Raw genomic sequence first — 22,953 nt, forward strand, 5'->3', positions numbered from 1 at the left:
GTGGATAGTTATCTGAAAATATCCGCTCAGTGTGCAGCAGCAGGCAAAAAAGCTAACTGTGTGAGGACTCATTCGGAAAGGGATAGATAATAAGACAGGAAATATCATAATGGCACTATACAAATCCATGTTTAAAACAAACAAAAGGAAGTACTACTTAACAAAACACACAGTCAATCTGTGGAACATGTTGCCAGGGGATGTTGTGAAGGCCAAAAGTGTAACTGAGTTTAAAACAGAATTAGATACATTCATGGAAGATAAGGCCATCAATGGATATTAGCCAAGATGGTCAGGAACCCAACCCAATGCTCTGGTGTCCCTAAACCTCTGACTGTAGGAAGCTGTGAATGGACAACAGGGACGGATCACTTGATCCGTTGCAAACCAGCTGAGCAGCGAACAGCAGAGCAGCTAATGAAAGGAGGTTGCCTGGGATCTGCCTGAGAGGAGGTATGCTAAGGGCTGCATTAAGGAGACTGTGTTGGTGAGTATCTGAGTGTTTGTTGTGAGGACAGTGTGACTGTGTGCTGTGTGCTTGATTGGTTGTTTGAAAAGGGCGGGAACTGGGTGTGCTTTGTTCCAGGTGAGCCTTAAGTGGGCCTGACTGCATAAAAAGCCAGTCAGTTGCGAACCAGCTGAGCAGCTAACAAAAGGAGTTTGCCTGGGAGTTCGTCTGGGGAGAGCCCACTGAGGCTTACATCTTGCTGGATTCTCTGAGTAATTACTACAATTCCTGAGGAAGTTCATAGAAGGAAGGTAATATGGATGGGGGGTGTTCAGCTGTTGTGACCTGCGCTGGATGTGCTGTTTGTCTTTCTTCCACAAGACAGATGCGACTTTGTCTGTACAAAGTGCAAGCTGGTCTCCATACTGGAAGAGAAGGTTCAAGGTCTGGAGCAACAGGTATCGACCCTGCGTTGCATAAGAGAAACTGAAGATTTCCTGGACGGATGTCAGGATAGGCTTCTATGGGCACAAGGTTCTGAAGATTCAGCGCAGGCTGCACATCAGGGACAGAAGGATGGTGAAGAAATTTGGCATCATGTGACCTCCAGAAGAAAAAGGGGAACGTCCATGTACCAGCAGGGCAGAAACAGGTAAGTAACCGTTTTCATGTTCTCTCCACAGGTACTAATGCGGAGAGTGGACCAGATGATACATCTGAGGGAAGGGAGCAGAAGGAGACTCCGCCGATTGTTAGGCATGGGATGCACTGTCCTAGGGTTGGGGTTCCATGACCACTGCTCCCAAGAGAAGGAGGCGGGTGGTGGTGGTCGGGGACTCTCTCCTCAGGGGGACTGAGTCATCTATCTGCCGCCCCAACCGGGAAAACCGAGAAGTCTGCTGCTTATCAGGAGCTAAGATTCGCGATGTGACGGAGAGACTGCCGAGACTCATCAAGCCCTCAGATCGTCAACCCTTCCTGCTTCTTCACGTGGGCACCAATGATACTGCCAAGAATGACCTTGAGCGGATCACTGCGGACTACGTGGTGCCCACGTGAGAAGAAGAATAAAGGAGTCTGAGGTGCAAGTGGTGTTCTCGTCCATCCTCCCCGTGGAAGGAAAAGGCCTGGGTAGAGACCGTTGAATCGTGGAAGTCAACAAATGGCTACGCAGGTGGTGTTAGAGAGAAGGCTTTGGATTCTTTGACCATGGGATGGTGTTCCAAGAAGGAGGAGTGCTAGGCAGAGACGGGCTCCACCTAACGAAGAGAGAGAATAGCATCTTCGCAAGCAGGCTGGCTAACCTAGTGAGGTGGGCTTTAAACTAGGTTCACCGGGGGAAGAAGACCAAAGCCCTGAGGTAAGTGGGATACCAAGAGGAAGCACGAGCAGGAGCGCGTGAGAGGGGAGGGCTCCTGCCTCATACTGAGAAAGAGGGGCGATCAGCAGGTTACCTCAAGTGCCTATATACAAATGCACGAAGCCTGGGAAACAAGCAGGGAGAACTGGAAGTCCTGGCACAGACAAGGAATTATGATGTGATTGGAATAACAGAGACTTGGTGGGATAACTCACATGACTGGAGTACTGTCATGGATGGATATAAGCTGTTCAGGAAGGACAGGAAGGGTGGGGGAGTTGCACTGTATGTAAGACAGCAGTATGACTACTCAGAGCTCAAGTATGAAACTGCAGAAAAACCTGAGAGTCTCTGGATTAAGTTTAGAAGTGTGAGCAACAAGGGTGATATCGTGGTGGGAGTCTACTATAGACCACCAGACCAGGGGGATGAGGTGGATGAGGCTTTCTTCTGGCAACTCGCAGAAGTTACTAGATCGCAGGCCCTGGTTCTCATGGGAGACTTCAATCACCCTGATATCTGCTGGGAGAGCAATACAGCGGTGCACAGGCAATCCAGGAAGTTTTCGGAAAATGTAGGGGACAATTTCTTGGTGCAAGTGCTGGAGGAACCAACTAGGGGCAGAGCTCTTGACCTGCTGCTCACAAACTGGAAAGAATTAGTAGGGGAAGCAAAAGTGGATGGGAACCTGGGAGGCAGTGACCATGAAATGGTCGAATTCAGGATCCTAACACAAGGAAGGAAGGAGAGCAATAGAATACAGACCCTGGACTTCAGAAAAGCAGACTTTGACTCCCTCAGGGAAGGCAAGATCCCCTGGGAGAATAACATGAGGGGGAAAGGAGTCCAGGAGAGCTGCCTGTATTTTAAAGAATCCTTATTGAGGTTACAGGGACAAAACATCCCGATGTGTAGAAAGAATAGTAAATATGGCAGACGACAAGCATGGCTTAACAGTGAAATCCTTGCTGATCTTAAATACAAAAAAGAAGCTTACAAGAAGTGGAAGATTGGACGAATGACCAGGGATGAGTATAAAAATATTGCTCGGGCTTGCAGGAGTGAAATCAGGAAGGCCAAATCACATCTGGAGTTGCAGCTAGCAGGAGATGTTAAGAGTAACAAGAAGGGTTTCTTCAGGTATGTTAGCAACAAGAAGAAAGTCAAGGAAAGTGTGGGCCCCTTACTGAATGAGGGAGGCAACCTAGAGACAGAGGATGTGGAAAAAGCTAATGTACTCAATGCTTTTTTTGCCTCTGTCTTCACAAACAAGGTCAGCTCCCAGACTACTGCACTGGGAAGCACAGCATGGGGAGGATGTGACCGCCCTCTGTGGAGAAAGAAGTGGTTCTGGACTATTTAGAAAAGCTGGACGAGCACAAGTCCATGGGGCCGGATGCGTTGCAGAGCCATTGGCCATTATCTTTGAAAACTCATGGCGATCCGGGGAAGTCCCGGATGACTGGAAAAAGGCTAATGTAGTGCCCATCATTAAAAAAGGGAAGGAGGAGGATCTTGGGAACTACAGGCCAGACAGCCTCACCTCAGTCCCTGGAAAAATCATGGAGCAGGTCCTCAAGGAAACAATTCTGAAACACCTAGAGGAGAGGACAGTGATCAGGAACAGTCAGCATGGATTCACCAAGGGCAAGTCATGCCTGACTAATTTAATTGCCTTCTATGACGAGATAACTGGCTCTGTGGATGAAGGGAAACCAGTGGACGTGTTGTTCCTTGACTTTAGCAAACCTTTTGACACGGTGTCCCACAGTATTCTTGCCAGCAAGTTAAAGAAGTATGGGAAGTGGATGAATGCACTATAAGGTGGATAGAAAGCTGGCTAGATTGTCGGGCTCAACGGGTAGTGATCAATGGCTCCATGTCTAATTGGCAGCCGGTATCAAGTGGAGTGCCCCAAGGGTCGGTCCTGGGGCCGGTTTTGTTCAATATCTTCATAAATGATCTGGAGGATGGTGTGGATTGCACCCTCAGCAAGTTTGCAGATGACACTAAACTCGGAGGACAGCTAGAGGATACAGAGGGACCTAGACAAATTAGAGGATTGGGCCAAAAGAAATCTGATGAGGTTCAACAACGACAAGTGCAGAGCCCTGCACTTAGGACGGAAGAATCCCTCACACTGCTACAGACTACGGACTGAATGGCTCGACAGCAGTTCTGCAGAAAAGGACCTAGGGGTTACAGTGGACGAGAAGCTGGATATGAGTCAACAGTGTGCCCTTGTTGCCAAGAAGGCCAATGGCATTTTGGGATGTATAAGTAGGGGCATTGCCAGCAGATCGAGGGACGTGATCGTTCCCCTCTATTCGACATTGGTGAGGCCTCATCTGGAGTACTGTGTCCAGTTTTGGGCCCCACACTACAAGAAGGAGGTGGAAAAATTGGAAAGAGTCCAGCGGAGGGCAACAAAAATGATTAGGGGACTGGAACACATGACTTATGAGGAGAGGCTGAGGGAACTGGGGATGTTTAGTCTACGGAAGAGAAGAATGAGGGGGGATTTGATAACTGCTTTCATTTACCTGAAAGGGGGTTCCAAAGAGGATGGCTCTAGACTGTTCTCAGTGGTAGCAGATGACAGAACAAGGAGTAATGGTCTCAAGTTGCAGCGGGGGAGATTTAGGTTGGATATTAGGAAAAACTTTTTCACTAGGAGGGTGGTGAAACACTGGAATGCGTTACCTAGGGAGGTGGTGGATCTCCTTCCTTAGAAGTTTTTAAGGTCAGGCTTGAGAAAGCCCTGGCTGGGATGATTTAATTGGGGATGGGTCCTGCTTTGAGCAGGGGGTTGGACTAGATGACCTCCCGAGGTCCCTTCCAACCCTGATATTCTATGAAGACATGCACGACCTTTATACATGCATTTAAAATATTAACATCCTACTTACTGAATCACAGCGAATTAGTGCTTGACCTAGAGTCCTTGTGGGTCTCCATCTTGGTCATAAGTCTTTGGAAATCTGGTTGATATGATGTCAAGGTGGTATGGAGGAACTCGGTCAGAGGTTTCGATTTTACAAACTTCATCATGGAGTACAGCGATTCACAGCAGTATGTTGTGCTGAAAACTAAAATGAGTCGCACACTCGTCTTCTTGAGTTAGTCTACTTTCTTTTGGGCACTAGCTTCTAGAACATGATTGCAGACTGTGACTTACACATCAGCTTTAGAGCCTGATCCTCCTGGAGTTCCAATCGTTCCATTTCTACAGTAGATCTTTCTGTAACCATGGTTTTGGGGAATCGGACAGCCATCGTTGTTCACATCAAGCATGAATGGGTTTATAAGAAAGGCGAAGCAGGATCTCAACTTCTGCATGTTTTCAAACTTGCCCCCAAAATCATCAAGCAGACCTTGTAATTTACCTCTGTATTCCTCGTGTTTATGATCTTCTACTTCGAATTCAGGGAATGTGTTTACCCTACTCTTGAGATGGGGAAAGTGGTTGAACTGTCTTGAAACTATGTCTCTCTGCAGAAGCTTTAACTTGTTCTAGAAGCTGAAGACTGTTTGAGTAAGGTCAGAAATAATCTTATCCTACCCTTGGAATGCCAAGTTGAGTTTGCGCAGATGCTGCATAATACCAGTGAAAAACATCAGATCCTACATCCATTGCTCATCTTTCAGATGTGGATAGGACTTTTCCTTTTCTTCAAGGGAAGCATTAATAGGCTCCAACATTCCACAAGCCTATATAAGACATTGCTGGTTGATAACCACCCCACAATACAGTAGAAAGAGACGTTGTTAGGTTTCTCTTCAAGATCCAGCTCTTTGATTAAATTTTTGAACTGTCGATGAGTCTTCCCATTCACGTGGATGAAACTGACAATTTCTATGACCATTTTCATACTTGAAATATCTGCCTGTGAGATGTTCATGATGGATGATGCAATAAACAGGGAAAAACTCCAGAAATTTGGGATTGCTTTTCAAGAATATGATCAGGCCTACTTTTTTTCCCCACCATTACAGGTGCTCCATCCATTGCAATGCTGACGAGTTTATCCAGCTGTATATCAGCATGTGTAAATGCTTTGTCAAGTGCATTCTTTACGTGAATACTGCAGGTTGTTTCTTTTAGCGCCACTGAGTTCAACATCTCTTCTTTCAAAATTACATCCACGGAAACATAGCGAACAAATATCGCTAGTTGTGGTTTATCTTGTATATCTCTGGATTTTTCAACAACTAGACTGAATGCTAGAGAATTCTTTAGATTGTTTTGCAGCTTGCTTGCAACATCAGCACTGATCTGGGAAATATGGCTCTCCATAGTGTGATGCAAAATTTAAATTTGCGTTATTAGTTGAAGTTTTTTTGTTAGTTGCATCCAAAATTGCAACCACTTCTGCAATATTCTTCTTAAATTCTCCATCACAATATGGATGTTTAGCACGAGCGATATTCCATGACATAACAAAATTAACTTCAGTCATTGTGTCAGCTTCCTTACTGAATGCCAAAAGTAGTGTTTGTTGACTGTTTAGGCGTAATTTTAATGTGGTTAGCTTGTTTTTCCTTAATTCTGATTCAGGAAGGTATTTAGATGAAAAGTTATTGTGATTCATTTCGTAGTGACATTTCAAGTTGCTTGCTTTGTAGTGAGTGAGCAATCCATTGCAGATAAGGCACAGGGGGTTGCCATCTTTAACAGTGAATGCAAAATCTTCCTCCAATACTGGCTTAAAACTTTGGTTTTCTTCTTCATACTTGCATTTCTTACCATTTTGAAGATGTCGTTAGAAAATAGATATTCAGGCCTGCCTGTAAAGGCCTATACTTTAAGAACTTAGGTATATTTTTATCACTTAGCTAGTTATAGAGATATAAGAAACAAAATCACAAATCCGCCTGTGTATGGGCCTTCTCTCACCAAGATAGTCTGAGGCCTTGTGCAGGGGTAGCCATAAGCTGGGAAGCGTATGGTCACATCCTCACATTCCAAACCAGTCACATTGAAATAAGGTGGTATTGGGCTGTTAGGAAGATGATCCTTTCCTGATAGTGCCTGTCATAAATATAAAGGGAAGGGTAAACCCCTTTAAAATCCCTCCTGGCCAGAGGAAAACTCCTCTCACCTGTAAAGGGTTAAGAAGCTAAAGGTAACCTTGCTTGCACCTGACCAAAATGACCAATGAGGAGACAAGATACTTTCAAAAGCTGGGAGGAGGGAGAGAAACAAAGGGTCTGTGTGTCTGTCTATATGCTGCTTTTGTCAGGGATAGAACAGGAATGGAGTCTTAGAACTTTTAGTAAGTAATCTAGCTAGGTATGCTAGAGATTATGATTTCTTTAAATGGCTGAGAAAAGAATTGTGCTGAATAGAATGACTATTTCTGTCTGTGTATCTTTTTTGTAACTTAAGGTTTTGCCTAGAGGGATTTTCTATGTTTTGAATCTAATTACCCTGTAAGGTATCTACCATCCTGATTTTACAGAGGGGATTTCTTTACTTCTATTTACTCCTATTTCTATTAAAAGTCTTCTTGTAAGAAAACTGAATGCTTTTTCATTGTTCTCAGATCCAAGGGTTTGGGTCAGTGGTCACCTATGCAAATTGGTGAGGCTTTTTACCAAACCTTGTCCAGGAAGTGAGGTGCAAGGTTTTGGGTAGTATTTGGGGGGAAAGACGTTTCCAAACAGCTCTTCCCCAGTAACCAGTATTTGTTTGGTGGTGGTAGCAGCCAATCCAAGGACAAAGGGTGGAATATTTTGTACCTTGGGGAAGTTTTGACCTAAGCTGGTAAAGATAAGCTTAGGAGGTTTTCATGCAGGTCCCCACATCTGTACCCTAGAGTTCAGAGTGGGGGAGGAACCTTGACAGTGCCCACCACCACCAGATAAAGCAACAGATCTTAAGATGGTTAAAGAAAACTTAGTTTGATAGCATCTTGTCTGGTAAGAAATCACTTATCAATGGTTGTGAAACTCATTTCTGTATTGTTTTATCTTTATGGCCCCCACTTTTCTATTGTGAATCTGTCTGGTTCTCTAATTGTTTCTGTCTGCTGTATAATTAATTTTGCTAGGTGTAAGTTAATTGAGGTAGTGAGATATAATTGCAAAAAGAAAAGGAGTACTGGTGGCACCTTACAGACTAACAAATTTATTTGAGCATAAGCTTTCGTGAGCTACAGCTCACTTCATCGGATGCATGAAGTGAGCTGTAGCTCATGAAAGCTTATGCTCAAATAAATTTGTTAGTCTCTAAGGCGCCACAATTACTCCTTTTCTTTTTGCAGATACAGACTAACACGGCTGCTACTCTGAAACCTGAGATATAATTGGTTAGAGAATTATGTTACAATATGTTAGGATTGGTTAGTTAAATTTCAGTAAAATGATTGATTAAGGTATAGCTGAGAATATTACTATATAAACTGGGGTCAAACAGGAAGCGGGTGGGAAATTGGAATCATGCTTGCTGGAAATTAACCCCAATAAACATTGCGTTGTCTGTACTTCGGACTTCTGGTCTTTTGCTGCTTGCTGTCTGCGTGACAAGAACCAGGGAAGTGGCATGGTGAAGGGAAAGCCCTCTAACAATTGTCATCCACGAAATTAACACAGGGTTAACACTTAAATCTAAAACTATTCAAATGCGACTTACGAACAGTAAACACAGTCTGTATTCTGCAGATGCAGGGAGATCATGAGCATACAAGGTCCACACAGCGCAACATCTGAATACAGAATGATGCAATTTCCTTGTATAATGCACATGTGCAAATTTCTCTATCAGTCTCACTCTCACGCTATTGGGTTCACCAGGGTTTAAATTCTCTTGAATTATTTCCTGGAGGCCCGAGCACCATTACTCTGCCTACCAGATTCAGGAGGTGGGGGAAGCTCGGACCTTCAGCCCCGTAGGAGCCTCTCCCCAACGTGGGGTTAAAGCCCTGAGCCCCACCACCCCGCCACATGGCAGAAGCCCGAGCTCCCAACCCCTAGTCTAGTAGGCAGAAAATGGTCTGGGGGCTGCACAAGCCACATTTTAACAGTAAAAAAGCCGCATGCAGCTCATGAGCCGCGGTTTGGCCAAGCCTGCTATATATAATAGAGAGAACAGGATGGCCTACAGGGCCTTGTGGGGAGGCAGAAGTGAGGAAATCAGAGACACGAAGTCTAAAGAATGCCACAAATGAGCAGTGGATGGGAGGGAGGAGTTGCAGCCACCATCCAGAATAACTCAAAACTAGGAGAGTGCAACAACCTGAAGGAATGAAAAGCTCTCACCACTCAGTCCCACTGAGCCAGGACACCAACATCGCAGGGTGCAAATCTGACCTCAGTGCTACTGCCACTCTGAACTCTGGGGTACAGATGTGGGGACTCGTATGAAAGACCCCCTAAGCTTATAGTCTACCAGCTTAGGTTAAAAACTTCCCCAAGGCACAAATTCCTTTCCTTGTCCTTGGACAGTATTGCTGCTACCACCAAGTGAATTACACAAAAATTCAGGGAAGGGTCACTTGGAAACCCTATCACCACAAGCCCCTTCACCCCCTTTCCTGGGGAGGCTTGAGAATAATATATCAACTAATTGCCTTAACAATTTGAGTACAGACCAGACCCTCTATCTTCAGGACACTAAAATCAATCAGATTCTTAAAAGAAGAACTTTATTATAAAGAAAAAAGTAAAAGAATCACACCTGCAAAATCAGGATGGAAGGTAACTTTACAGGATAATAAAAAGATTTAAAACACAGAGGACTCCCCTCTGGCCTCAGCTTCACAATTACAAAAACAGGAATAAAACTACCTTTGTAGCATAGGAAAATTCACAAGCTAAAACAAAAGATAACCTAATGCATTTCCTTGCCTACTTACAATTTCTGCGATTTTAGATGGATCATTCCAGGTATATTTTCAGGAGATGATGTACCTGCTTGGTCTCTCCCTCCATCCAGAGAGGGAACAAACAAAGAGAGCCACAAACAAACTCTCCCTACCCAGATTTGAAAGTATCTTCTTTTCTCATTGGTCCTTCTGGTCAGGAGCCAACTAGGTTATTTGAGCTTCTTAACCCCTTACTGGTAAAGCGATTTAGTACAGCTGCCAAGGAGGGATTTTATGCTACCCTTCTCTCTATATTTATGACAGCTACAGATTGCAAAGTCATCATTAGCAGGAAGGCTGGAGAGGTCTACTCAGATGGCAGAATCTCATGTGCTCTTTCTGGAGAAAGGCTATACCCCTGGATCTTTTCAGAGGCCTGTGCCAGTGAGAGTCAGTTCATATTTACCTGGCATCTTGGAGAACAGAGGAGTCCAGGCAAGCTCTTTCCCCTTCGATGCAGCCAGGATAAAGTAATGTGAACATTTCAGGTGCCATTCCTGCAACAAGCCAGAAGAGAGAAACTCAGATCTTTGCAGCAGTGGTGATGGGGAGTGGGGCACTGAGGGATGTAGGGGAAGGGATGCAGGCCCACAGCAGATGGAGACAAGGTTAACCTGTTAGATTCCCAGACCCTATTAAAAATGAAGCCAAAGTCTCCAACAATGCACCAGAAAAGCTCTCCTTTTCCCTGTCTCTGGTGCAGAGACTGCACTGCTGTAATCTGGGCACTTTACCTTAGGTCTGGTCTTGAGCCCACTTGAAGACTGAAGCTAGGGCAGAGGCCCACTTAGGAAGTAAGCTGCAGCACTGGGGCCTGCACTGACTTCTGGGAAGTTTAGGGAACTGGGTCTGACTCTGCCCATGGGATGGGGCCTGTGCAGCCAGCTGTGGGAGCAGGAGGCAGGCAGTCACTGAAAAATATATTAAAAGGCCAGAACGTCTGCTGCCCACCCCAGCTTCATGGGCAGCTTCCCTGCAGGCTCCGTGTTAACTGGGTCTCAGATTCCCAGGGCCTCTTCTGTTTACCCAGCAACACCTATATCCCCAGCAGCACCTCTGCAGCCAGCCCCATGACCACCAGGGAAGCTACAGCCCCTTAAAGCCAGGCCCCTGGTGTAAGAAAGAAAAGGGGTAAAGTTACCTCATATTCATCAAAGGGCTCCAGAGCCTGCACTCTCCGTCGCTCATCTTCGGGGATAAAGCTGGCATAGAACTCATTCATATCAATGATACTGCACTCGGCCCATCCCTAAAACAGAGACCCACATTCCCTCAGGGAGAAAACCACAACCCGCTCCACTCCCTCACAGCAGGGGCTTCACTCCCCCAGTGACAGACTCACAACCTGCTCCCAATTCTAAAACATATTCAAACTGGCAGTGCTGGCCAGATTCCCACACCATTGGCTGGCCTGAACATGGACAGCTCAGTCCCCATTGTGGGGGCATACCTCCTGTCTCCAGGATTCACACTGCAGCAAATGCCCCATCCTGAGCATGTTGCTGTGACTAGCTCAGAGTCGACACCCATTGTACCCCAGCTAATAGGCCCTAAACTTGTGGGATCCTCTGAGGGATGCAGCTTCACCACAATAAGCAGTGTACTAGCTCCTGCATGGAGAGAGCTGTCAGACAAGAGAAGGTGCTCTAAGAGACTGAGCATGGGGAGAGGAGGCCATGTGGCTGCTGGAGTGGATAGTGCCTCTTATCCCTGGCCTGGTTCTGACCAACGCACACCAAAGCCCAGTGGGATCATCCCTGCCTTCTGAAGTTATGCTCTTTCCCAGATGGCTCAGAACCCACACCTGCTCCAGGACCATAACCACCTACCCGCTGGAGAAAGCGTCTCCTCTGCGCCTCACAATTGGGATACTGGGCCAGGGTGTGCAGCACAGAGTTCAGCCGGCTGAAGTGCTGCTGCATGATGCGACCAAAGGGGTCCTCAGGGTGCATCTGCTCATAGACCACAAACTGTGCACAGGGGAAGTGCTGAGCTGCCCACTGGATCAAAGCATCTGACCTATCAGAGCCATAGGCAAAGGAGAGAAATCGAGAAGGCTGTGGCCCCAGCAGAGATGGGAACAGGCACCAGGAACCTTTCTACAGATCCACAGAGGGTGCCAATGGAGATGGTTCTTCTGTTTGGAGGGAAGTGTGCTGAGCAGAGAAGCATCTGGTGCTGGGAAGCTGCAAGAGCCCTCCCCCAGCTGCCCAGAGGGCTCTAGGAGCTGCCACGATCCAGAGCCATTCCCATTTGAGATGTAGTTCTGCAGATTACCTACTTAATGAAGGGATTTACCCCATGGCAGCTCTAACTAAGTAGCTGCCAGTGACTTCCACAATTCACCCAGGGAACAGCCAAAAGGCACCAGATATAGGTCTCCAGAACCAGACTTTCCACTCTCAGACCCTCTCCACATACTAATACTGTCCTCACTGCACCCACTTAGGCACCTAGCTTACAGGGAAGAGAGTGAGCCAACCAACCTGCTGATCTCCATGTAAGCGAGCACCACTTCTGCTAAAAGCATGGTGGGAACCTCAGGGTCCAGGCCTGCCTCCTTTAGGGCTTGCTCCAGCTTAGACAGCTCAGATAAATCCACTCCCAGCAATTTATAATCCTCCACAGAAAAGGTCATGGCTCCTGGGGGAAAACCATCAAGACACCCTCATTACAACACTGACCCCTTGCTAATACGCTGGCAGCAGCAGGAGTGACAGGAACACCCACATGAAAGACAAACCACTCTCAATAGTGTCCCCACCCCCACTGACAGCATGTGGGGGCAGAAGCTTAGTTCCCTCTAAGCTGCGCAGCAGCCTATTAAGCGCTACACAGGCACTCAGGGATGTGGCAGAGAGAGGCGCCCAGTCCCGGACGTGCTGCGGCAGGAAGAGGTGCCCCGTTCCCAGCCCCGGACCTGCTGCAGCGGGGAGAGGCACCCCTCCCCCAGTTCTGGACCTGCTGCAGTGGGGAGAAGCGCCCCTCCCCCAGCCCCGGACCTGCCCTGGCCTGGACCTGCTGCGACCGGGGGGAGAAACACCTCTCCCGCCCCAGTCCAGGTGCTGCTGCGAGAAGAGAGAGCTGGGGGGAGTCCTCTCTCCCCCTGTAGTCCCAGGGCAGCCTGCATCCCAAACCCCTCATCCCTGGCACCATCCCAGAGCCTGCATCCCCAGCTGGAGACCATACCCCCCACTCTGCCCCTCTGCCCCAGCCCTGAGCCCCTCATCCTCGCCCCACCTCAGAGCCTGCACCCCCAGCCAGGGTCCTCATCCCCCCACACCCCAAACCTCTGCCCCAGCCTGAGCCCCCTCCCACACGCCAAACCCCTCGACCCAACCCCTGCCACATGAATTTTGTTATGTGCACCACATAACAAAATTCATTTCACACATGTGTGGGAAAAATTAGAGGAAACACTGGGCAGGAGACTGGGAAAACCCATGCCACAGACTCCCATCATTAATAGGCCACAGAGGGACAATGTCAAGAATGATCTGCAAAAGGCCCAGGAAACTTACAACCAGTGTATTCCCACTATCCCTTGTGGAAACTCCACCTACATACTCTGCCTCTGCATCAGATGACAGGTAAGTTGCATTCTGGCTAGCCTGCTGCAGCCAGAAATGTCATACCTGATTCTCTGCCTCCAACTCCTCCCACGACCATGGCCAGGTTCTCCGTACCCTTGATCAGAGCAGCTTTCCGGCTTGCCACACTTGGGAAATCTACCTCATACACCACAGTGCAACTCAGAAGACCCACAGCCTTTAGGCGGAAATACAGGGAGTCAAAGCCAGCACCAAAAGAAAGGATCTGCGGGGGGGAGGGGAGAGAATGTTATTTAACTCCAGCAGCAGCCTGGCTATTTGCAGGGCACAAAGCACCAGAGTATGTAGGTGCCAACATCCATGGGGCATTAGCCTAGCGTGGCAAACCCCCAGTAGAAGGAACATGTACACAGACAGTGCCCCCCTCCCAAGGATTTTGTCTCCTCTGCCCAGGCTCCAAGAACAAAAGTGGGCAACTAATGGTGCCAGTCTTATATACCCATCTGTGTCTTCCTGGGAAGGGATGACAGGGGATATGCTACACTAATGCAGACCACAGACACCAAGGAGGTCTCCCCAGACCCACAATGGGAGCTCAGGCCCTGCACTCCTCCCCCAGAGAATTCACCTGTCTCCTGGGGTGGCCTTGACTCTGTAGCAGAAACTCTCGCACACAATGATCCACAGCTCGGGCCCGGACATAGTAACCCCTAGGAAATAAAATCCAACTGTTGTATCCAGATTTCCCCTTTCACTCAAAAACACCACACTCCCCTTCTCGTGGGAACTTCACTCCCTTCTTTCAGAACCCATTCCTTTCCCAAAAGACCTCATTCCCTCCTCTCTACTTCACACCTCTGTGATTCCCCTGTGCTGCAGAACAGCATGCGTAGACCATTCCTGCTACTCTAGTCCCTGAAGTGGAGTAGGCAGTCCGGAGCTTGATTCCTCTAATAGAATCATAGGATATCAGGGTTGGAAGGGACCTCGGGAGGTCATCTAGTCCAACCCCCTGCTCAAAGCAGGACCGATCCCTAACTAAATCACCCCAGCCAGGGCTTTGTCAAGCCTGACCTTAAAAACCTCAAAGGAAAGAGATTCCACCACCTCCCTAGGTAACTAACGCATTCCAGTGTTTAACCACCCTCCTAGTGAAAAAGTTTTTCCTAATATCCAACCTAAATCTCCCACACTGCAACTTGAGACCATTACTGCTTGTTCTGTCCTCTGTAACCACTGAGAACAGTCTAGATCCTTCCCCTTTGGAACCACCTTTCAGGTAGTTGAAAGCAGCTATCAAATCCCCCCTCATTCTTCTCTTCTGCAGACTAAATAATTCCAGTTCCCTCAGCCTCTCTTCAGAAGTCATGTATTCCAGTCCCCTAATAATTTTTGTTGCCCTCCGCTGGATGCATTCCAATTTTTCTACCTCCTTCTTGTAGTGTGGGGCCCAAAAGTGGACACAGTACTCCAGATGAGGCCTCACCAATGTTGAACAGAGGGGAATGATCGTGTCCCTCAATCTGCTGGCAACGCCCCTACTTACACAGCCCAAAATGCAGTTAGCCTTCTTGGCAACAAGGGCACACTGTTGACTCATACCCAGATTCTCATCCACTGTAACCCCTAGGTCCTTTTCTGCAGAACTGCTGCCAAGCCATTCAGTCCCTAATCTGTAGCATGGGATTCTTCCATACTAAGTGCAGGACTCTGCACTTGTCCTTATTGAACCTCATCAGATTTATTTTGGCCCAATCCTCTAATTTGTTTAATTTGTCTTTCCCCTTTGCTGTCTCCAGTTGGTAAACGTGCTTCTCACAGTCCGGCAGCTACCACTGTCCTTCCTTCCCAAGGCCACTCCAGGCCTACTGAGGACATGGAGGGTCCAGGAGGAGGGCAGAGCTAGTAGCTGAGCAGTTGGGAAGTATGTCCAGGATGTCCTCTGAAGTGAAATGGCCCATTCTTACCACTGGTGTTCTCCTCCCCCATCTCCTAGACTCAGCATTACGGGCCTGTGGCCTGCACCAGGTATTCCTATTCCCAGCTCCCAGCTCAGATCCAGTCAATTGTGCCTAATGCTGGAAATCAGTGGGCCTCTTCTGGCACAGAACTGATTCATCCTGACCAGGACTCCCATCCCATCCTCTCTGGTGTCATTTTCACCATGACAGCTAGACCCTCCCACATAAGCCTCTACTATACCAGGCAAAAGAAAGACTGAGAGCAACATGCATAGCACACAAAACTCACTAGAGGAGGATTTGAACTCTTCATCCTTTGATTTAAGGAGCAGTGTCTGTTCCCCTAAGGATTCAAATGAGTAAATCACAAAAGAGCTGCTAAGGAAACTACCTGTAAGCAGTGGTGCTAAAGTTTTATAGAGCTGTAAGTTTTGAAATATTTCTAAACTCAGACAATCCAGTGATATAAATTTTATGAAAGTTAATAGCCTTCTTCCCTAGACCTTTGGAAAAAAAGTTTAACTGTGATGGGGTGTCCACACCACATGAGCCCTGAGCATGGTAATGTGTGCCAGAAAGGACCAATTAACCTTCTATGCTGCAGGGGAACCCGACACTGATAAGGTCTAGTGGCAGATGAAGCCCAGCTGAGGGAAGGAGCAGGGATAGAAGCATAAAGCCAGGAAGTGAGAGAAGGAGGGGTGACAGGGATGACTTCTGCAGTCACTCACTAGAGGAAAAGAGAGTTGGCCAAGGTCAAGGAGTAAATCCAGAGACAGGATAAGCCTTGGATCCTGCCCTGGACTAGGAAATTTGACAAGTGGTTAAGAAGGTGAAGTAGCCACAGAGAGGGGCAGAAGCTCCAGTTGTAAACCCATAGATATGCCAAGGAGATAAAGAGGTGGAGCAGGAAAGAGCCCAGAGAAACAGCAACAGGGTCTGAGACTTAGCAGACCTAGGTTGCTAGTTACAGGGTCCCTGGGCTAGAACCACAGTAGCAGATGGGTCCAGGTTCCCCTACCAGCCACTGCAAAAATGGCAAACAAACTGGAGCTGGAACAGAATATTGCCTGAAACAGCTTAAGGACAACTTGTCCGGTGGGACTTCGTTACCTCAGAACTGGAGGACTATACAGTGACTTGGCTAAAGGGACGAGTCATGAAGAAGGAGCACCCTGAGTCCCAGAGAGAGAGAGGGGCCACAGCACAAGCAACCAATAGAAAGGGGTGTGAAATGGGTGCAAGGGCTAATTCCCAAACCTAGCCATAAGGAGGTGCACCTGCAGTGAGTGGAACCCTGTTACACCATCTGAAAATTTTAAAACCCATCTTTGGCGGGAGCCTATATTTCAGGAGCTCCATTTCCAAATGGCACTAAAATTGCACCCTAATGTATACTTGTGCCCCTGTTATTGCACAGTAATGTTTAGGACAATCTCACTGCATACATGGATCTTAGAACACTCAGAAAGATTACCTCTTAACATTGAGCATAGCTTTCTGCTCAATCATGACAGTGCATTTCCCTTATTAAAAAAAAGAATGACCAAGACTAAAGGCCAGGCTATGATTTACTGACAATAGAGACCAATGGAAGCTCTACCCACAAAATAAAACCAATCACAGCAATCCCCCCTGCCACTAAGTATCAGTAGCCCCTCCCAAAGGATAGCAAGAACCAAATCAAACCAAAGCCCGTTCCTCACCAATGAATCAGCGGCGCTCGTCTGCATCTCTTGGTAACGAAGTACTGTAGGAAGCCATCCTGGATGTAGCCAAGAGCAGCGGTGGAGCATTTACTGACAATACTGCTGTCGTTAGTGCCCTGAATCTGAACAGGGAACAAGGAGAAGGACTGCTCACTCACATTCAGTCTGCTGATGTCTACCTAGGACTAGCCACAAGGAAACAGCTGGATCTAAACAGGGCAGCTCAGGCCCTTTCCTTTTTTAGAAAGCAAGTTAGTCCATCCCTTGGAAAGTCACAGGCCCAGTGAGTTTCCTCAATGCCCAATTTTCAGAGTAACAGCCGTGTTAGTCTGTATTCGCAAAAAGAAAAGGAGTACTTGTGGCACTAGTCTCTAAGGTGCCACAAGTACTCCTTTTCTCAATGCCCAAGTGAAACTTGCTGCCTGGCAGCAGGGCTAGGGCACTGACAGACTACACACTTCTGCTGTACCCACAGATGCACTATCCCCTCCCACCATACCAGTCATGGGGACTCACCAACAGCTTATGTGAGGTCAGGAGAATAGAACATCAGTGGCCCAATATGCAATCCAAATCTGATGCATGAACTCTTTGTGCCACAGTGTAACCCTATGCCATAGGCATCAGAGGCAGAGAGAGTTCCTCTCTTCTTCTATAAAAACAGTACTAGAAAGGGAGTCAAGACCTTGCTCAGGATCCTGCATCTACTGCTCTTGCCCCACCCCATGATGGCTAATTCATTGAGATAGTTGCCTAATTGTACAACAGGCTACATAAAAAACACTAGCAAATTCAGTACAAACTACAATTTCATACAGTGACTTGTTTATGAAGCTCTATATACCATACACTGAAATGTAACAATATTTATATTCCAATTGATTTATTTTCTAATTATATGGTAAAACTTCGAAATCAAGTAATTTTTCAGGAATAGTGTGCTGTGACATTTTTGTATTATTATGTCCGATTTTGTAAGCAAGCAGTTTTTAAGTGAGGTGAAACTTTGGGGTATGCAAGACAAATCAGACTCCTGGAAGGGGTACAGTAATCTGGAAAAGTTGAGAGCCACTGGCCTAAAAATTGCCAAGGGTAGGAATTGAATTCACAGAATGTGCGTATAGTTCATAACCACAGAATGTAACCTTGAGCCCACCCAGTTACTGCGACAACAGACTTCCTGTAAACCCTCTAGCTTGCACCAGAGCCCCAGTCACTACTCCTGAGGGAATTCTGAGCCAAACAATTAAAAATTCTGCAAAATCCTGCATATTTTGTCAAAATAACACAATATAATCATGCCATTTTCATTATTTTGGTAATTTATTTCAAAATACCTGTCAGCAAGCATGTCTGTAACAGTACAGACAACAAAAGATTCAGGAAATGTTTTTTGACAAACAGATTCCTTACAAGCACATCTATACTGCTCCACAGAACAGATTGCAATACTAATATTTCCATGTATGTCAAGCACAGAAGACTTTAAGGGTATGGCGACAAAGCAAAGAAAAGCCTGTGGCTGGCCCATGCCAGCCAACTCGGGCTCACAGGGCTCAGGCTGCAGGGCAGTTCAGGTTGCTGTGCAGACTTCTGGGCTTGGACTAAAGTTGGAACTCTGATACCCTCCCACCCTGCAGAGTCCTAGAGCCCGGGCTCCACCAATGAAACAGGAAAAACCTCAGGGCCCCGTCTTTCTGTGCCAGGGACATGACAAGAGTGAGCAAGAGGGACAGAGTCTCAAAGGCACACCCAGCCTTGCCCTCCGATCCATGTGTGAGGCAAGCAGAGTCAGCCCAGCAGTAGCTAAGTCTGGAGGGGCTTAATGTGAGGTCTGTGTGCGGGAGGAACTGGAGGCACAGGGTCTTGTTGGCGGGTTCTGGGTGCAGGGGGAATGAGAGACTGCGGGGGTCCAGGTGAAGATGGCTACGTCTGAGCACAGGGAGTCCAGATGCATGGGGGGACAGCTCTGCATACCGTGAACCCTCCCCTGTGGCTGGGGAGCAATGAGGGCAGGAAGCAGAGGGGGTGTGGAGCTTCCTGCAGCCAGGGGAGATTTTTGGGGTCAGCTCTGACCTGGCCACAGGAGCAGCCCATGGTAGTCCTGTCCTCCCCCAACCAGCCCAGCCAAGACTAGCAGCTGGACCTGCCAGGCTGTCCCCAGCCCAGCCCAGCCCCTCCTCAGCTCCAGGCACACTGCGATAGTGAGCGAGAGGGACAGAGTCTCTCTCGCTCACTTCCACGCACAGCCCTGCTGTGATTTACATCTCCAAGGCACCCGCGCTGCTGGGGAGGGACATGTGACCACTCTTGTGGCTTCTCTTTGCTTTCCCGTCAGAAGTCTTTTTTCTGTGGAGAAGCAAAGAAATCTGCCAGGGACATGAATTCTGCAGATGCGCAGTGGCACAAAATTTCTCCAGAAGTCAGTCATGCTGCACGTGCACTTTTCACTCTCTTTGGAGCAACAGTTTACTTCCAAGCTGAGACAGAGTTCTTAATTTAACCCTCAATATCTGAAATACTGCTTTCCCAAATGGCAATGGGTGCTATACACTAGCTCACCATTTCTCAAATGCAGCCACCAGGAGATTTTCTTGCAGCCACAGCCTCCCAGGCAGTGAAGGGGAGGGGGGGGGGGCAAAGCAGTGGATCCTCCCCCAGGGCCACCTCCCTCCTCCCTGTCTGGAGCCAAAATGTCAGAGAAGCAAGCAGCCAGTGAATTCCCCATCTTCCCTGGGATGGTGAAGCTTGGGCTTCAGCGCTGGGGTGGCAGGCAGCAGGCTCTGGTCGTGGAGCTTTGGGTTCTGGCCCTGAACTCACCACACACACACACACCTCAGTGCCCCTGACCCCTGCTGTCTCTCCCGGCCCCGGAACTCTGGCCACCACCAGTGGGACTGTGGTCTCGGGTCCCTGGCCGCACAGGCACCAGCTCCAGCCCTGGGCTCACTCCCACACACATTGCCGGTGGTCCCCACTGCCACCCCGGACTCCCATGCAGCCTCCCATTACCCCTGGCCCCCACTGCCTCCATGCTCACTTCCCCATCCAGGGTTTAATTTGTCCCCTGGCTTGCAAAGCTGAGTAAGTCCGCTGTGAAAATTTATATTTGTTAATATCAGTTTTCACAGCCTCCAAGCTAGCTAGTAAGTCTGCTGTGAAAAAAGCAACCAAAAAGCAAAAGAAATAACAAAAAACAAGAATGTGCAAAATATCTTATTTGTGTGTCTATTTTGTTTAGGGCCAGTAAAGAAGAGACACAATTGTACATTATTTTTATTATTGAGTCTGCAAAAAAACCCTTCATAAATAAATTAGAATATTTGGACACGTATATGCATATTTGTTTTTCCTAAAGTTAATTAAGAATTTTAGGAAAAATTGTCTGAGTGGCCACCAGCAAGAGTTGGTGTCCTCGCTCTGAGGCCTCCAGAACTTTGTTGTGAGAACCCCTGCACTAACTGATAGCCCTGAAGGGGTGAAACAGTCTGATCCCCATGTGTGCACAAAGCCCAGGGCCGGTGTACCACTAGGTGAAGTAGGAGACTGCCTAGGGCGCCAAAATTTGGGGGCGCCAAAAAGGGCTCCGGTGGGATGAGCGGCAACGAGCTTGCAGGTGAGAGGCGGCCGGGTGGAGGGGGGGCTCCCCCCCTGCAGGTGCCAGCCCTGTGCCCAGCCCCAGCCCCAGCCCCCCCGGACCCAAGGAGGTGAGGCGGGCGGCGGCGAGGGAGCGCTGGGTGCCTGGGCTGTGGGGGCGTGGCGAGGGGGAAGGCTCGGGCTGCCGGGGAGGGGACTCCATGTGCTGCCCGGGGAGCTCTGCCCGTGGGGGGAGAGGGGGGGACAGGCAGGGGCCTGCTGGTGCTGGAGGCTCAGGGGGAGCGGCGGTGTGGCGTGGCTGGCCGGGCTGCGGGGGAGGCTGTATGCCAAGCTCTGGAGCCGGGGGGCAGGGTGCCATGGGCCAGCCAGGCTGAGGCGCGGGCGAGCTGGGCTGGAGGGAGAAGACGGAGGGGGGCGGTGCTGTGGGCCGAGGGGAGACGGAGGGGGGCGGTGCTGTGTGCCCAGCAGGGCTGGGGGGAGGAGGAGAAGGCGGAGGGGGGCGGTGCTGTGTGCCGGCGGGAGAAGACGGAGGGGGGAGGTGCTGTAGGCCGAGCAGGGCTGGGGGGAGAAGACGGAGGGGGGCGGTGCTGTGTGCCGGCGGGAGAAGACGGAGGGGGGCGGTGCTGTGTGCCCAGCAGGGCTGGGGGGAGGAGAAGACGGAGGGGGGCGGTGCTGTGTGCCGGCGGGAGAAGACGGAGGGGGGCGGTGCTGTGGGCCGAGCAGGGCTGGGGGCGGGCGCGCTGTGTGCCGGGGAGAAGACGGAGGGGGGCGGTGCTGTGGGCAGAGCAGGGCTGGGGGCGGGCGCGCTGTGTGCCGGGGAGAAGACGGAGGGGGGCGGTGCTGTGTGCCGGCGGGAGAAGACGGAGGGGGGCGGTGCTGTGGGCCGAGCAGGGCTGGGGGCGGGCGCGCTGTGTGCCGGGGAGAAGACGGAGGGGGGCGGTGCTGTGGGCCGAGCAGGGCTGGGGGCGGGCGCGCTGTGTGCCGGGGAGAAGACGGAGGGGGGCGGTGCTGTGGGCAGAGCAGGGCTGGGGGCGGGCGCGCTGTGTGCCGGGGAGAAGACGGAGGGGGGCGGTGCTGTGGGCCGAGCAGGGCTGGGGGGAGAAGACGGAGGGGGGCGGGCGTGCTGTCTGCCGGCGGGAGAAGACGGAGGGGGGCGGTGCTGTGTGCCCAGCAGGGCTGGGGGGAGGAGGAGAAGGCGGAGGGAGGTTAAGGGGGGCTGCGTGTCTGGCTGGGCGGGCTCTGGGTGCTGGGCTAGGCTTTGGGGGGCAGGTGGGGGACCAGCAGGCCAAGCCGGCCGCGGAGGGGGCTGCGGGGCGGGGTGCGCTGGTCCGGGGCGGGGGGGCGCTGTGGGCCTTGCCAGGTCCGGGGGGAGGCAGGGGTGCGTGCCGGGGGCTCGGGGGAGCCGTTGCCGGTTCTGACAGGCTGTTTGTAGCGCCAAGGTCGCTAGCTTGGGGAGGCTGTCGGCCGAGGCCACTTCCCTTGCGCTGGGTCAGGTCTAAGACTCCGGCAGCGGCTGCGGCACCGGTTCGCTGACACTTCGCGCCCGTTGGGGGGGGGGGGGCGTGTCCCCGGCGCGGCCCCGCCCCGCCCGGGCCGGCGCCAGGAGCCCGCTGGCCGGTCAGGAAACGGCCGGGCTCGCTCAGCCGCGCGCCCCAGCGAGCTCCAGGCCGCACCGCGGCGCGGCCGAGAAGGTCGAGGCCAGCCCTGGGTGCCGGGCCCTGGGCCCGCGCGGCCACGGAGCAGGGCGGGAGGCGCGGGCCGGCGGGCGGCAGCGGGCTCAGCAGCGCCCCCAGGGACGGGTCTGCCCGGGCGCAGCCAAGGCCACGCGCTCACCTACCGCCTGGTCCCGCGCTGCGCGCCGCGCGCTCCGGCTCCGGCTCCGCCCCATCCCGCGGCCACAGGGCAACCGGCGCCCGCACAGCAGCGCCGGCCGGACCGAGTCTGAGCAGTGAGAAACCTCCCGCTGGGTAGAGTGGCCCGCCTGAGACCATAGAGAGCGGCTTCCGGCGGCGCCCAGGAGCTCAGCCTCCGGGGCGGATAGAGCGGCCCGCCTGGGGCCGGCCGCCACAGGAGGAGGGTATTGGTCCGACTCTCTGGTCGCGGGTGGCGGAAAGGGCGGGGCTCACGGCTGCTCCATGAAGTGGGCTGGGGGCGGAATCGGGGCGTGCCCCCCGCTAGCGAGTCTCGGGGTGGTCCGGTCATGGCCCCAAACCGGGCTCCGCTGCCGCCCCGAGTGCTGAGGGGTGGCCGGGGGCAGGGCGGCGAGCGTTGACCCCCCGGGGCGTCCTGGGCCAAGCCCTCAAAGGGTCTGTGCACAATATTTTAAAATTTTGCAAAATTCTGCAAGTTTTAATTGTCAAGTAAATGTGGAGGCTGCAGCCTGGCCTCCGGAGCCCAGGCCCCGGCTGCACCGAGGTGGGCGATCGCCCTGCAGCTGCCCCCAGGACGCGACTCAGCGATGG

At 50.6% G+C, this 22,953-nt stretch overlaps 1 protein-coding gene across 4 annotated transcripts in view; it reads right to left on the bottom strand.

Moving 5' to 3' along the window:
* Positions 1–22,482, bottom strand: part of LCMT2 (leucine carboxyl methyltransferase 2) — a 71,541-nt gene extending 49,059 nt beyond the window's left edge. The window contains exons 1-8 of one of the 4 annotated variants that reach the window (XM_073327133.1): positions 22,329–22,482; positions 16,892–17,016; positions 13,853–13,934; positions 13,309–13,489; positions 12,160–12,316; positions 11,503–11,692; positions 10,815–10,922; positions 10,080–10,170 (exon numbers count right to left, since the gene is read on the bottom strand). In XM_073327133.1, the coding sequence (XP_073183234.1) occupies positions 10,080–10,170; positions 10,815–10,922; positions 11,503–11,692; positions 12,160–12,316; positions 13,309–13,489; positions 13,853–13,934; positions 16,892–17,016; positions 22,329–22,379 (985 nt within the window). In that variant the 5' untranslated portion in view covers positions 22,380–22,482. Of the gene's footprint in view, positions 1–10,079; positions 10,171–10,814; positions 10,923–11,502; positions 11,693–12,159; positions 12,317–13,308; positions 13,490–13,852; positions 13,935–15,474; positions 15,529–16,891; positions 17,017–22,324 lie in introns of all 4 variants that reach the window. The other 3 variants (XM_073327130.1, XM_073327131.2, XM_073327132.2) reach the window with 3 other exon arrangements.
* Between the last annotated feature and the right edge of the window lie 471 nt (positions 22,483–22,953).

Source organism: Lepidochelys kempii, chromosome 1 (genome assembly GCF_965140285.1).
Source record: "Lepidochelys kempii isolate rLepKem1 chromosome 1, rLepKem1.hap1, whole genome shotgun sequence".
NCBI lineage: Eukaryota > Metazoa > Chordata > Testudines > Cheloniidae > Lepidochelys > Lepidochelys kempii.